The sequence below is a fragment of the Pleurodeles waltl genome, chromosome 4_2 (assembly GCF_031143425.1).
Source record: "Pleurodeles waltl isolate 20211129_DDA chromosome 4_2, aPleWal1.hap1.20221129, whole genome shotgun sequence".
NCBI classification, from domain to species: Eukaryota; Metazoa; Chordata; class Amphibia; order Caudata; family Salamandridae; genus Pleurodeles; species Pleurodeles waltl.
This window is the reverse complement of record NC_090443.1, coordinates 335,283,117-335,295,355: the sequence shown is the minus strand read 5'-3', so window position 1 is coordinate 335,295,355 and position 12,239 is coordinate 335,283,117. Positions and strand designations below refer to the sequence as shown.

The 12,239-nt window shown below is 41.7% G+C and overlaps 1 protein-coding gene across 1 annotated transcript in view; it reads left to right on the top strand.

Annotated features, from left to right (window-relative positions):
* The window catches only part of LOC138292651 (ras-related C3 botulinum toxin substrate 2), a 132,813-nt gene extending 122,899 nt beyond the window's left edge, over nt 1-9,914 (top strand). The window contains exons 6-7 of the mRNA XM_069231364.1: nt 7,023-7,155; nt 9,690-9,914. Coding sequence (XP_069087465.1) covers nt 7,023-7,153 — 131 coding nt within the window. The 3' untranslated portion in view covers nt 7,154-7,155; nt 9,690-9,914. The remainder of the gene's footprint in view (nt 1-7,022; nt 7,156-9,689) is intronic.
* The last annotated feature ends 2,325 nt before the right edge of the window (nt 9,915-12,239 follow it).

The following is a 12,239-nucleotide window of genomic DNA, read 5'->3' as shown; positions in this document are numbered from 1 at the left end:
ATACAAGATAGAAACATATCTTCTAACAATGAAGTCAGTCAAGCTACCAAACACATTAGAAACATTTTATACAGCTTGCATTACAATATGACCTTCAATCAATCAATCAGGAATTTGTAAAGTGCACTACTCACCCGTGAGGGTCTTAAGGCGCTGAGGAGTGGGGTGGTGGGGGGTGCTGCTACTGCTTGAACAGCCAGGTCTTGAGAAGTTTCCTGAAGGTAAGGAGGTCTTTGGTCTGGCGCAGGTGGGTGGGAAGAGTGTTCCACGTTTTGGAGGCGAGGTTCGAGAATGATCTACCATCAGTTGTAGTTCTGTGGACGCGTGGGACTGTTGCGAGGACGACCTTGCATCTGCTTCTACTTCAGTCCAGCAGAGGCCACTAAATACACATTTATTTCTACATTTTTTTTTCGTTCAGACACAAACTCTCTTGTAAAGACAGAATAATTTCATCAGCTTAAGTTAGCATAGACAAAATATAGGCCTTACGTAATATGCTGGCCACTCAATTAGTCACATTTTCGTAAACATAATATTATTATCTAATTAATTCACACATTAATCTGTAAGTATAATTACATAAAGACTCAACATTTTATCAGTAACATTTCTGCTGACACAGAAGGTGGTACTACAAGGTTGGTCTTATTAGTATGGTATGGAGGGACAGAATACGTACTCTGGTTATTCAGGGTACTTTGGACACCCTCCCTAACATCTGCTTTAGACGGGAGTGAGGGGATAACTTCATGAGTCCTGCCTAATGGCTGTGATATCAGATTTTTGCCCCTTTCTAAGTTTTTATCCGGTTCCCCTAATTCAGCAACTATGGTATTCACCCTCCCTCTGTAGGGACGTTGTTAAACTGACAATAAGGTATTTAAACACGCCTCAATAGTCAATAACTTATCCATACATTTATTTAACTAGAAATTTTTAACTGCTGACTCCACCAGGGGCTGCACTATGGAGCCAAGGTCATTAATGCGTACATCCGACAATGAAACATTGGGCAATTCAAAATTGGTCTTTGCAGGTATCTTTGGCACAAGGGGAGCAGATTTCCCCTTATTTCTAGCCTCCAGACTGATAGACAGCAGGCCAGATTTCCTGCCTTTCTTATGCTTTGTAGCTGAAGGGTCCACAGCCATGGATAAGTCCCTATCACCCTCATATGGACAATGGATGGTGCACATCAGTGGTAGTGGTATGGGTAGAACTTGTGTTAATAACATCTGAATCCCCGCTGGGCCTCTGACCCCGAAGCTCGATGGAAGGACAGCATCAGCAACTGGTGCAATAAAGCCTGCAATTTCATCAGAAGAGGCAGGAGTGGAACAAATGGCCAACTTCTCCTCACAAATGGTAATTTCATCACTGATTGCCACTGTGGTTAAATGAGAGAGGATGGGAGATCTAGAAATGCCATTTTCAGCAGCATCTCTCGATACATCATCTTGACACAAACTACCAGTGTCCATTGAAGCTGCCTTCCTCTTTCCCATCTAATCCTCAATTCCTTAACTGAAATGCAGCAGCAAACTCTTATAAAGCCACTAAATAAACAGCAGAAAAAAAAAACCCTGAAGCACGAACCCATGAGGGGGGCCCAGCCCAGCCACTTCGAGGTTTTGACAGGTGCACACCTGCTCGCTCTTGACCCTGTCTTCGCGTGTGCCAAGCAGGGCTGTAGGGGGAGAGGCAGTACTATATAGCGTGATGACCAGCGCCTCCCCTTACCAGCTGTGGCTGGTTACAGAGCTGCAAAGAATTCTGGGACAGCTAGTCCCACCAGGGCAGTTCAGGGCCAACAAATCGTGTCAACACAGTCCCGCGGTGGGGGGGGAGAGCCAGCTCTAATATAGCTATTTTGCTATTTGTTTGTGACATGATTGTCGGTACAATGCCAATAGCCTGCTTAGATGCCCTCATAGATTAACGGTGGCGCCTTTTAATTCATGTTTACGTCGGCTCTGACTATTCAAAATGGACTTAAATTCATAGGCAGTTGTGTGGTATACCAATATTTGTGATATAAGAGATTGTTTTAACTGCCTGACACTTCAACTTTTTATTAATAATCTTTGCTAAACAAAGGATGTGTCAAGAAGTAAAATACACCTAAAATGTGTAGCAAAGAGGTGACTCACCTTAGTTGATTGAGATCCTAAATAATTAAAAACAAATCTGTCACAGATTATCTTCACAAGTTCATCTTCCTCCTCAGAAATTGAGAAGTTCTCATCCTCATCCCGACTCCTTGTACGTTTGGAGTTTAAAACGTTTACCTTTTAGGGTTCTGCAAAGTCGGTCCTGGAGAGCCGGGTCCATGCCAGATTTTTAGCATATCCACATTTATTAAAATGTAGATTTCTGAAACATCTTTTTTCTAAATGTGGAGATGCTAAAAACCTGGCATGGACCCGGCTCTCCAGGACCGACTTTGCAGAACCCTGCCTCATCTTTCACTGCATTTTGCAGTTCCTGTGCCAACATTTTTTTAATTAAGTCTTCCTGAAATAAGTGAACGGAACCTTGCTTTGACATAACTGGTGTTAATGTTTCTAAACTATCTAATAAATATATATTTGTTGTTACTAAATTTACTTATCCGTATTTTGCCCCAGTCAATTTAGCTCCAACACCGTCTCTCAGCTGTTTTCCGCACACTCAGCCATATCTAATGAACAGAGTAAATAATGCCCAAACAACTTTGAATGCCTTTGAAAACAAGTGCACTATGCGTGTTATGCCTGAATGTGGCCTGCACAATACGTCATCATCAAACAAGATAGCAGCACATTGTGTTATGCGTTCTAGTCTATTCTGGCAATCCGTAATGGCAGCAACAGTGTGCTCGCGCGCAACTGCGAATATACATGCGAACTACGATGGAAAAAAACAAGTATGCTCTTTTAAAATATAACAAAAATTATTACTTTTACTCATACATTTTCAGTCTTCTAAGACACAAATATTCTAGAAATACACAAATTAACAGCAAATCTTCAGTTGGTTAAATACGTCCTTTATCTAAAGAAATGGTAAGTCATACATTCCTAATCAAATTGGACCCTAAAACCCATATATTGGGTTTGAATTACATAACTAATAAAATATAATAAACCCGAAGCTTCAATATAAATCTCATAAGAAAACACTGAAGAATACTTATCTGCTCAGGAGCGGCAAAGAAAAGAGGAAAAACATGGAGGACAAGGAGATTTATATGGACGTCAGAGTCCTGTTCTATAATGACATAGTTGTGCTCTGTGCTTGATACTTTTGCTCTCGAGGGGAGGGCCATAGTACTGCAAGGCCTGCCACATTTGCTATATAGGGGGTGCAGTATGGGGCGATCCATCCCCCAGTGACTTGGGTGGTGCTGGAAGCTTGCGCGGCAGCCAAGAAAGCCACTGGCTGGACAAACAGGCTGATGTTGGAAACTCCGCTCTGGTGGGGAACCTGCCTTCAGCGAGCTGCAGCACTGTGGATTTTTGCAGCATGGGACACTAATGAAATTTCAGATTTGGGGGATATCTTACATAACGGGATAGTGAAATCCTTCCATGAGCTGCAGGCAGAGTATGCTGTACACTGTATGCAGTTTTTTTCTGTAACTGCAACTTCGCCATGCGCTAGCACCAGCGCTCCGGGTGGCCTAAGAGATTCCAGAGTTCTTTTCATTGGAAGCTAATCTCATCCTGACAAACATCAGAGAACATAAATTATCCCAGATGTACATGATGCTACTACAGAATGTGTCTGAGCCAATGGTGGCTGCTCCCTTGGACGTGGGATGGGGCAAAGGCAAGGACTTTTGAATGGGAATTGGAAGAACTCATATATAAGGCATGGGACTGCCCCAAAAATCAATATAAGATATGAAAGGTTGGACAGAGGCATGGGGAATACACTTGTACCTCTGCCCAGACAGGCCATGGCGGAAAAAACGTTTGGGGGGGCTCATACAGGGGTATTGGAAGATCACAAAAGAAATGAGTGACAAGGTCTTGAGATGGAAGGGAACTGTGATATGGACTTGATGACCTTACTACTTTCCGCTTCTTGGATATATATGGTTGAAATGTTGATATGCAATGCTGATATGACTACTGCCATATGTTATAAATGTAATGTGTGATCTTGTCACACTATGGTAAAAAATCCAATAAAGAGTTTACCAAAAAAAAACAGTTATGCATAATGCTAGCTTCCTGTCTTGCCATAAAATTTGAAGACTTGGTCCCCAATTTACTTCTTTTCCCTTGAGAATGTGGGTGAATGCCATTGCCTAGCATACTTTATTATTTTCCTACTCTGTTCTGTTGAAAAGCGGAATTAATGTGGTTCTAAGCCAGTGCTGTCCTTTGCGGGTCATGGCAAGCTAGATCAGTGGGATTATCAGGATGAATGCCAATGATATTCAGGGCCGACGTATTTTGGTAGGTTGGGAATTAATGTGTTCCATTTAGATTAATTTATGTAAGTGTATATAATGTGTATAGTCTAAAAATCTGGAATTGAGCTGACCTACCTGGACAAGCTTGTTCTAAACCAGTATAGGGAGATTGAGACAGGCCTATATGTGGATGAGACCCATTACTTCAGACGCAATGTAAAATGCAAGGTTTATGCTAGAAGTAAAGAGTAGTAAATTTAGTTCAAGATAACTAAAGTTTATTGATGTTAGCCCTAATTAATATAAATGGTCATCACTGGAGTTACCTTAAAATAAGGGCCTATTCTCAACAGTAAATCTGGATGTAAACTTAAGGTTCTGACCAATGTACCTCAAATGTGTCCAGCTATTCACAAAAACTGTGTACTTACATATACTCGTTTTCAGAACAAATGTCCCAACTTCAAAAATGATAAATGCAAAACACGAAAAAATGCCCATGTAATCAACCCAAGAACAAATTTTGTGACGCATAAATAATACATATCCACTTCCAGGACAAATGCCCTAACTGCACACTTTCTATATACTCCAGCACAAATGTCGTGTTTGATAAATTACCCCTCCCAAATGTACAAGCTGAAAAATAACAAATAGGAACTAACAGGGAAATGTCCTAACTACACAAATTACAAATAATCTACCCACATAATAAATGCTCTTATAAGCATCCCCTGAGGTCGCAAATGTACATATGATACAAGCTTACTTCTAGGTCAAATACACTCACTGTAAAATAATACATAGAGGTTCATTAAGCAAATATTCTAATTCCATAAATAATAAATACTCACACCCAGTGAAATGACTTCAACAGGGCAAGAGAAAGTAAAAACACCAACAGTGGTCAGTCCAACAGAACACAAACAACGTGGAGATGATAAAAGACTAACAGCCTCATTACAAGGCTGGGGGTCGGACCGCCGCAATCCTGGCGATCCGACCACCAAATTACTACCTTGGCGGGCAGACCCACATAAAGTCCCCCGCCAAGAACATGGATCCTGATGTGGGGACACCAGTTGGGGTTGTATCAGCCAGGGCAGTGCTGAACTCAGTGCTGCCTGGCTGATTACAATCCCACTTTCTAGCAGCATTTTCATGGAAGGTACCCTGCCATGGAAAGGCTGGCTAAAGCCAGTGCCATGGGCCCCACCTGCCCAGCACTGTCTGTGTGCGCATTGCTTGCTTTGCAGACAGTGCACATTTTGAGGGTGCTGGAGTGCTAGGATATTGGCCTCGGCTCCCTTTAAGGAGCCGAGGCCAATATTCCTAGCACTGTTCCCACCAGTCACCCAGGGTAAAATATGTTAATGGTATGGATGAAGTAACAGAGAAAACAATGGTTCATTGCGCTCTCATTTAAATACATAGTTCATCAATAAGCAAATGTATAATTAATCCAAACAGAAAACTATGGTCCATATTTAAGAGCTGATGCGCCCTTTTTTCTGTGCCCCCCTACCAGCACCTAACAACATTATGGTTGCGCTGTATTTATAATACGGCGCACCATGGCTGTCGTTAACACAATAGCATTAAACGTTTTGATGCTATTGTGGCGCTTTGCTACACTAGCATCTAGAAATGTAAGGAGGCCCATAGGTTTCTATGGGAGCGTCAAGCAGGCGTTAAAAATTACACCAAAAATGTCACAGAGAAATCTGTTAAATTTCACATGCCATTTTTGCGGGCCTTCTAGCACCAGAGCACCCCCTTGCATACATACTGGCAGGTGCAGGCATAATGTAGCGCAAGGGTTTACGTTGCATTACACCACTTTGTAAATATGGCGCGTGGAAAAAGCTGCTTTAGAGATGCCTTAGCGTAAAAAAAATGACGCTATGGCGGTGATAAGGTGGCGCCAGGGGCTCTTAAATATGCCCCTATATATCTCAGAAATACTGTGTAAACAACCAGGAACAGTTCAATTTGAACACATTTATTTGCACACATGTTCAATTACAGGTAAACAAGTTTTGAAAAAGTGATCACACGCTTTGACAGACTTGTGAAAGTGCCATGTGTTTATACATAGAAGAACAAATGACGCTCGACTGATGAAAGTCTATGACAACCAAAGGGGTCAGCGAGTCCATATGTTTTGTAGTAAAAAAAAGTGTTAATGGTGTGGTTGAAGTTCTGCACCACCCAAATGTGTAAGTGACAATGGGTGGCCACCTCTCGGTATAGATGATGTATCTGGTCCAGCGTGCACCTGTTCAGGGACATACTGCCATAGAGTTTTATACTGATACTACAGTTTTTGTCAAAATGTGCCTGCTATCTGGGGAAACCACATGTGAAGAGTAGTGTGCCCATGTGCTGAAAAGAGCAAAGCATGCCTCGAACTGTCGAGCGTGACTCGAACTTTCCAAAAATGAAAATAGCAACAACTATGGGGGTAAATCAGAAGTTTGAAAATGGACTCTTGATTGCACCCTTCCTAGTCACCTGGCTTAGATTTAGGAGACAAAATGATTGCTGATCGAATTCTAAACTGCTTCCCATTTTAACTGAATGGCATACATCAATGACTGTTCTTTTCTGTTCACAGACGCTGTCAAGTACCTGGAATGCTCAGCACTAACACAGCGGGGTCTGAAGACAGTGTTCGATGAGGCCATCCGGGCAGTGCTGTGCCCACCACCCGCAAGGCCTAGGAAGCAGGGTTGCACACTGCTCTAGCGGTGAGAAAAGATTCTCTCAACCTACATGGGGTGTTTTCTTTATCTGGCGAGCCCTTTTTAGGGTGCGCGTGCAAGCCTCTTACGTGTTGTAATCAATCTTTTTGTGCGCTTTTAACCACACCCACCGCACGACCATCACTATCACTTCTTTTTCCTTTTGTGTCTCTCTTTCGCACTCACTCTCACGGCGGCCATGGCACTTTGAATTGGCTCTCTTATGTCAACTGTTTTACTTTTTTCATTTTCGATTTATGTGGCAAGAAAAGTCCAGTTAGGAATTTATAACGCTGATAGCCCTAACTCTAGCAAACGCGAGACCCATTGCAGTGCAAATGCCTGTTCCAAATGTTACAATTCCAGGAAATTGCTTTCTGCCTATTTATCTCTCATTCTCACACTGATGTACCAACAGTGGATTAGCAAAATGTGGTTGCAAATTGTGCACTAATGTTTTACGAATCTAGTCAGATTTTGCAAAGCAACCTATGTAACATTAGGTTGGTTCCCAAAATCACCAATCAGAGTGAATCAGCATTCAAGGCACACACTGCAGTACATAATACATCATATCATTACAGGTTTTCAATGTGTGTATACAAAAAGAGGAACCAAAATCTCCATCCATACATCCTGATTAAGTCCAATATTACTGCGTATTGAAGTACAACGCTTTAGTCCTTGTATGTGGTTTAGCCAGTATTCCAATTTTAATCCAGTAAAACAAAACAATTCAAATACTTCCGTATTCGCCAGATGATAATTTCAATTTTGACTCAGCCAATGCAGTAAAACAAAAAAGTTCCAATCCTTCCGCATTCCCCAGAGGATAATTTCAATTTTGACTCAGCCAACATGTGTTTCATCTTGGGAAGTAACCCATCGACTTTATCAGGGCTAAAAACATTCCCAAAAGAAGATAATCACATTGCAAAAGAACAAAATATGATTTATTTTGTACTCCAGCATGTGCCTTGATTGATGATTGATTGTCTGTCAGTCATTGACAGGTCAGGTTTTGGGGAGAAGGGTGTTTTCCCCTATAAGAGCACCTCTTTTATGATAGTATTGCTGCAATACGTTGTCTATTGGGTCTTTGAGCACCACGGTTTCCTATGAAAACACCCCTCATATGTATTTCACCAATCAGAGTGGGTTGAAATTTGACATACCTCTGAATATTAATGAGGTAGGGTGCAAACTACAGCTTACTCTAATTGGATGGTATCATAGGGATGGTGGCCCACTGGGGTCAGCACGACAACATGCCTGCGATCGCATTTAACCAGTTAGTTTTTTTAAATACAACTCCATTTAAAGAAAATACATTTTTTTTGTTGAAACATTTGTTTGAGAGTTGACTGTGGTCCCCTAGTTGTTTATTAACACTTGGGACCCCTTCTCCTTTGCAAATGGGTTATCACCTCTTTTGACAAATGGCTATCATTTCAGTGGTTTGAGACCAAAATTTCAGTTGCACATCACTGATACATTGCACTACAAGTCGCAATTTGGCAGAGACACACTAGGCACGCCCCTTCCAAATTATGATTGATTATTCATTTCTAAAGCCGCCTTGCGGTTCGGTAAGCATTTACAGATTCGTAAAATGGGTTTACTACAAAACAAAGTCATTTAGCGGTTGAAAACCCTGTGAGTTAGCAGGGCTTGTAGACACTAGGACCCAGATTCTCATAGGTTTAGCGTCAGTTTAGAGTTGCTTTTTTAATGCTAAACCGACGCTAAACTTTTTTTGCTATTCACAAACCAACGCAATAGGTATTAGCATTGTTTTGTGTGGCAAAGTAATGCAAAGCAGCACAAAACGCTGCTTTGCATTACTTTGTGTCAAGAGGGCATTATATGGGTGGTACATAGGCGCATCCATGCTACCATTCATGCTTTTTGACGCTAAACCCTGTTCTGAAAGATCAGAAGAAAGGGTTTAGCGCCAAACATTAATACCTTTTAAAAGCAGTCGCAAAACAGAGAAATATTTCCGTTTCTACTGCTTTCCGACGTTGCATGTGTGCTGCACTGTACAGCACACATAGAAAGTGGGAAAAGCATTTGCACTTTTCTAGGCATAGTAATTTGTACAGGCAGGATACCCTTCCTGTACAAAACCTATGCTAAACTCACGCACTCACCCTAGCACTATGGCGCTAAGATGTGTGCTTGGCACACAGCAGCTGAAATCAGCGCTGGCGCTAGGGAAAGGGGAGGAGAGTGCCATTTTTATGTGAATATGGCGCTCTCCTACTCTCACCTTGTCACGCAGTGCAGCTTTTTTGAATGCTGTGACTCAACTTTTTTGGATGCTGCACTGCGCTGCATGACACCTACCAAAATCTGGGCCTAGATATTTTAGTACATCTGGCCGCTTCTTATTTGGGAGCTGTGCCAGTATGAAGAACCTATTCGGTTCGCTTTACGATTTGGAAGGTGATGACATTTGAAGTTTGAGGGTACGAGGTGCAGAGACTTTTTACTACATTTGTAACTGATCTCTTCGATTTGACTCTCTTTCTCTTTAGATCTGTTGGCAGATATCACAGGATCATGAAAGAACACATCCACACTTTTTTCAGTGAACCCTACTGGAGAACTCTTTACCGAAAAATTTCATCTTGAAGTTCTTTTAGGAGATCCATCCTCCCATCCTTGTCCCCTCATCGCTATCACATCCCCATTTTTTCAGACTCAATAAGTTGTTATTTCTGCCTTTTTCGAAAATAAAACCTTTCGTGTTTTGGAAAATAGCTCTTTTTCTTTGTGTTTTCTTGTTGTTGTTACAGTGAGATTTAAATTCCTGAACGAAACCTGGGCAAAATCGAACTTTCCACGATCCAACAGAATTCGCCCACACACTGGCATAAAAGAATTAGAAATAAAAACCATCAACAGTATTTTACAAAGCAAGCACTGATATCACTATTATAAGTGAAATTATATATATATTGCTGGCAATGATGTCACTTATGATGTCATGTGTGAGGTAATGTGCAGTGCATTGAAGGACTTAAAGTTCACAACACAATCTGGCAAATTTGCTGGACTTTTAAGGTTTTCCCCAGGGGAGAATAAAAGAAAAAAAAAATAGAAATGAATTTTTTTATGGTGAATAACTTCTTCACAAAGCAAGTACAAATTCAAGTCTAATTAAATAAAGTGAATATTGCCAATTTCTCATGACGTTTACAATCTCAAAATGTTTATGACGTGAAATGTAAAGATGTCTGTGCCTGATGTCAGAACACATAAAGTTGTTAGGACACGAGTCTTGTTGGAGACAAACGAGTTACCTTCAAAACGCTTTCTGAAAATAGTTCTTAGATATAATAAACAATTTATAAAGCACATTTTAAGCACTGTGACCTAATACAGTCCTTTGGGCCAATGGTAAGAGGAAAATTACCACAAAAAGGGAATAGAAAATGATAAAATATTCCTGAGGTTTTCAGCAACGAGGTAGACTTCATAGTAGAAAGGGAGTCAAAAATGTAAGGTGGAAAAGCAGACATCTTTTATTACAGAAGTGGTGCTCCTGTATGCAGATGAATTTTTCAAACATACTAAAACCATGGTGCTTCATAATTTTTAATGTTTAGGATCCTAGATGCCTTTTAGGTCGAGCCTAGGTAGCTTGCATGCACTGTTTGCAAGACATGTTGTATTCAGTCTATGGGCTTTAGCCACACCCACTATTGCCATTCGTTCTTTGTTGTGCTTGTCTTCAATGCTTCCTTTTTATTGGTAGATTTTTTCGAAATGTCCCTCCTTTGTGTGCTTAGTTCCCTCCCAGGCGATTTCACTAAGAGAACATTTTTGGTGGCCATCACACTACGTTCCCCCACATTCATGCTTCCTCCTGTTATAGCATGTGATGGCCCCTCCTCCCATCTGGGCATTGCAGCCTTAGTGTTCTTTTGGTAGCCATAGCAATGTATTCACACCACACCAGTAAAAACAGTGTTTAGGCTTTCAGGTTTCGTTTGTTCTTCTGCCTCTGCTCAGGTATACTTAATTGATGTTTTCCATGCCACTTTTCCCTCCACTGCTGTTTTACAAATAATTGGCTCGGTGTGCATGTTTTGCACCCATCAGCAGACACACACTCATCCACTTTCAGCTTTTCTAATTCTAAAGTCTTCTAAACAGTGCTGAAGCTGCTTCTCTGGAACCAGTGGTAAATCCTCAGTATTAATCCTCTAAGCCAGTGGTTCCCAACCTTTTGACTTCTGGGGACCCACACTGATTTATTATTAGAATCCAGGGACCCCCCACTGAGTCATTACTGAAAGCTGGGGACCTAATCTGTTATTAATATTAAATTTTCCTAGCAGTCGCGCACCCCCTGAGGAGGCTTCATGGACCCCCAGGGGTCCCCGGACCACAGGTTGGGAACCACTTCTCCAAGCAGTGCTGCAAGCTGCTTCTCTCGTCCCAGTGCTAATTCCACATTCTAACTCCTGTAGGCAGTGCTGCTAGCTGCTTCTCTGGTCCCAGTGGCAATTCCGTATTCTGTGTCCTCCAGACAGTGCTGCACCTGCTTTGCTGGTCCCAGTGGTAAATCTTCATTCTTAATCCTATAAGCAGTGCTGCTTGCTGCTTCTCTGGTCCCATCAGTAATTCCTCATTCTAAGTTCTCTAGGCAGTGCTTCTAGCTGCTTCTCTGACCCCTTCGGTAGTTCCTTATTCTAAGCCCTCTAGGCAGTGCTGCTAGGTTCTTCTCTGGTCCCAGTGGTAATTCCTCATTCTTAGTCCTGTAGACAATGCTGCAGCTGCTTCTTTGGTCCCAATGGTAATTACTCATTCTGAGTCCTCTAGACAGTGCTGCAGCTGCTTCTCTGGTTCTAGTGGTAATTCCTCATTCTTAGTCCTCTAGGAAGTGCTGCTAGCTGCTTCTCTGGTCCTGGCGGTAATTTCTCATTACAAGTCAAAAATATAATGGTGCAAGCTACTTCTCTTTTCCCGTTGGTAATTCCTCATTCTTAGTCCTCCCTGCAGTGCTGCTAGCTGCTTCTCTTCTTCCAGTGGTAATTCCTCATTCTAAGTCCTCTAAAAAGTGCTGATACCTTCTTCTC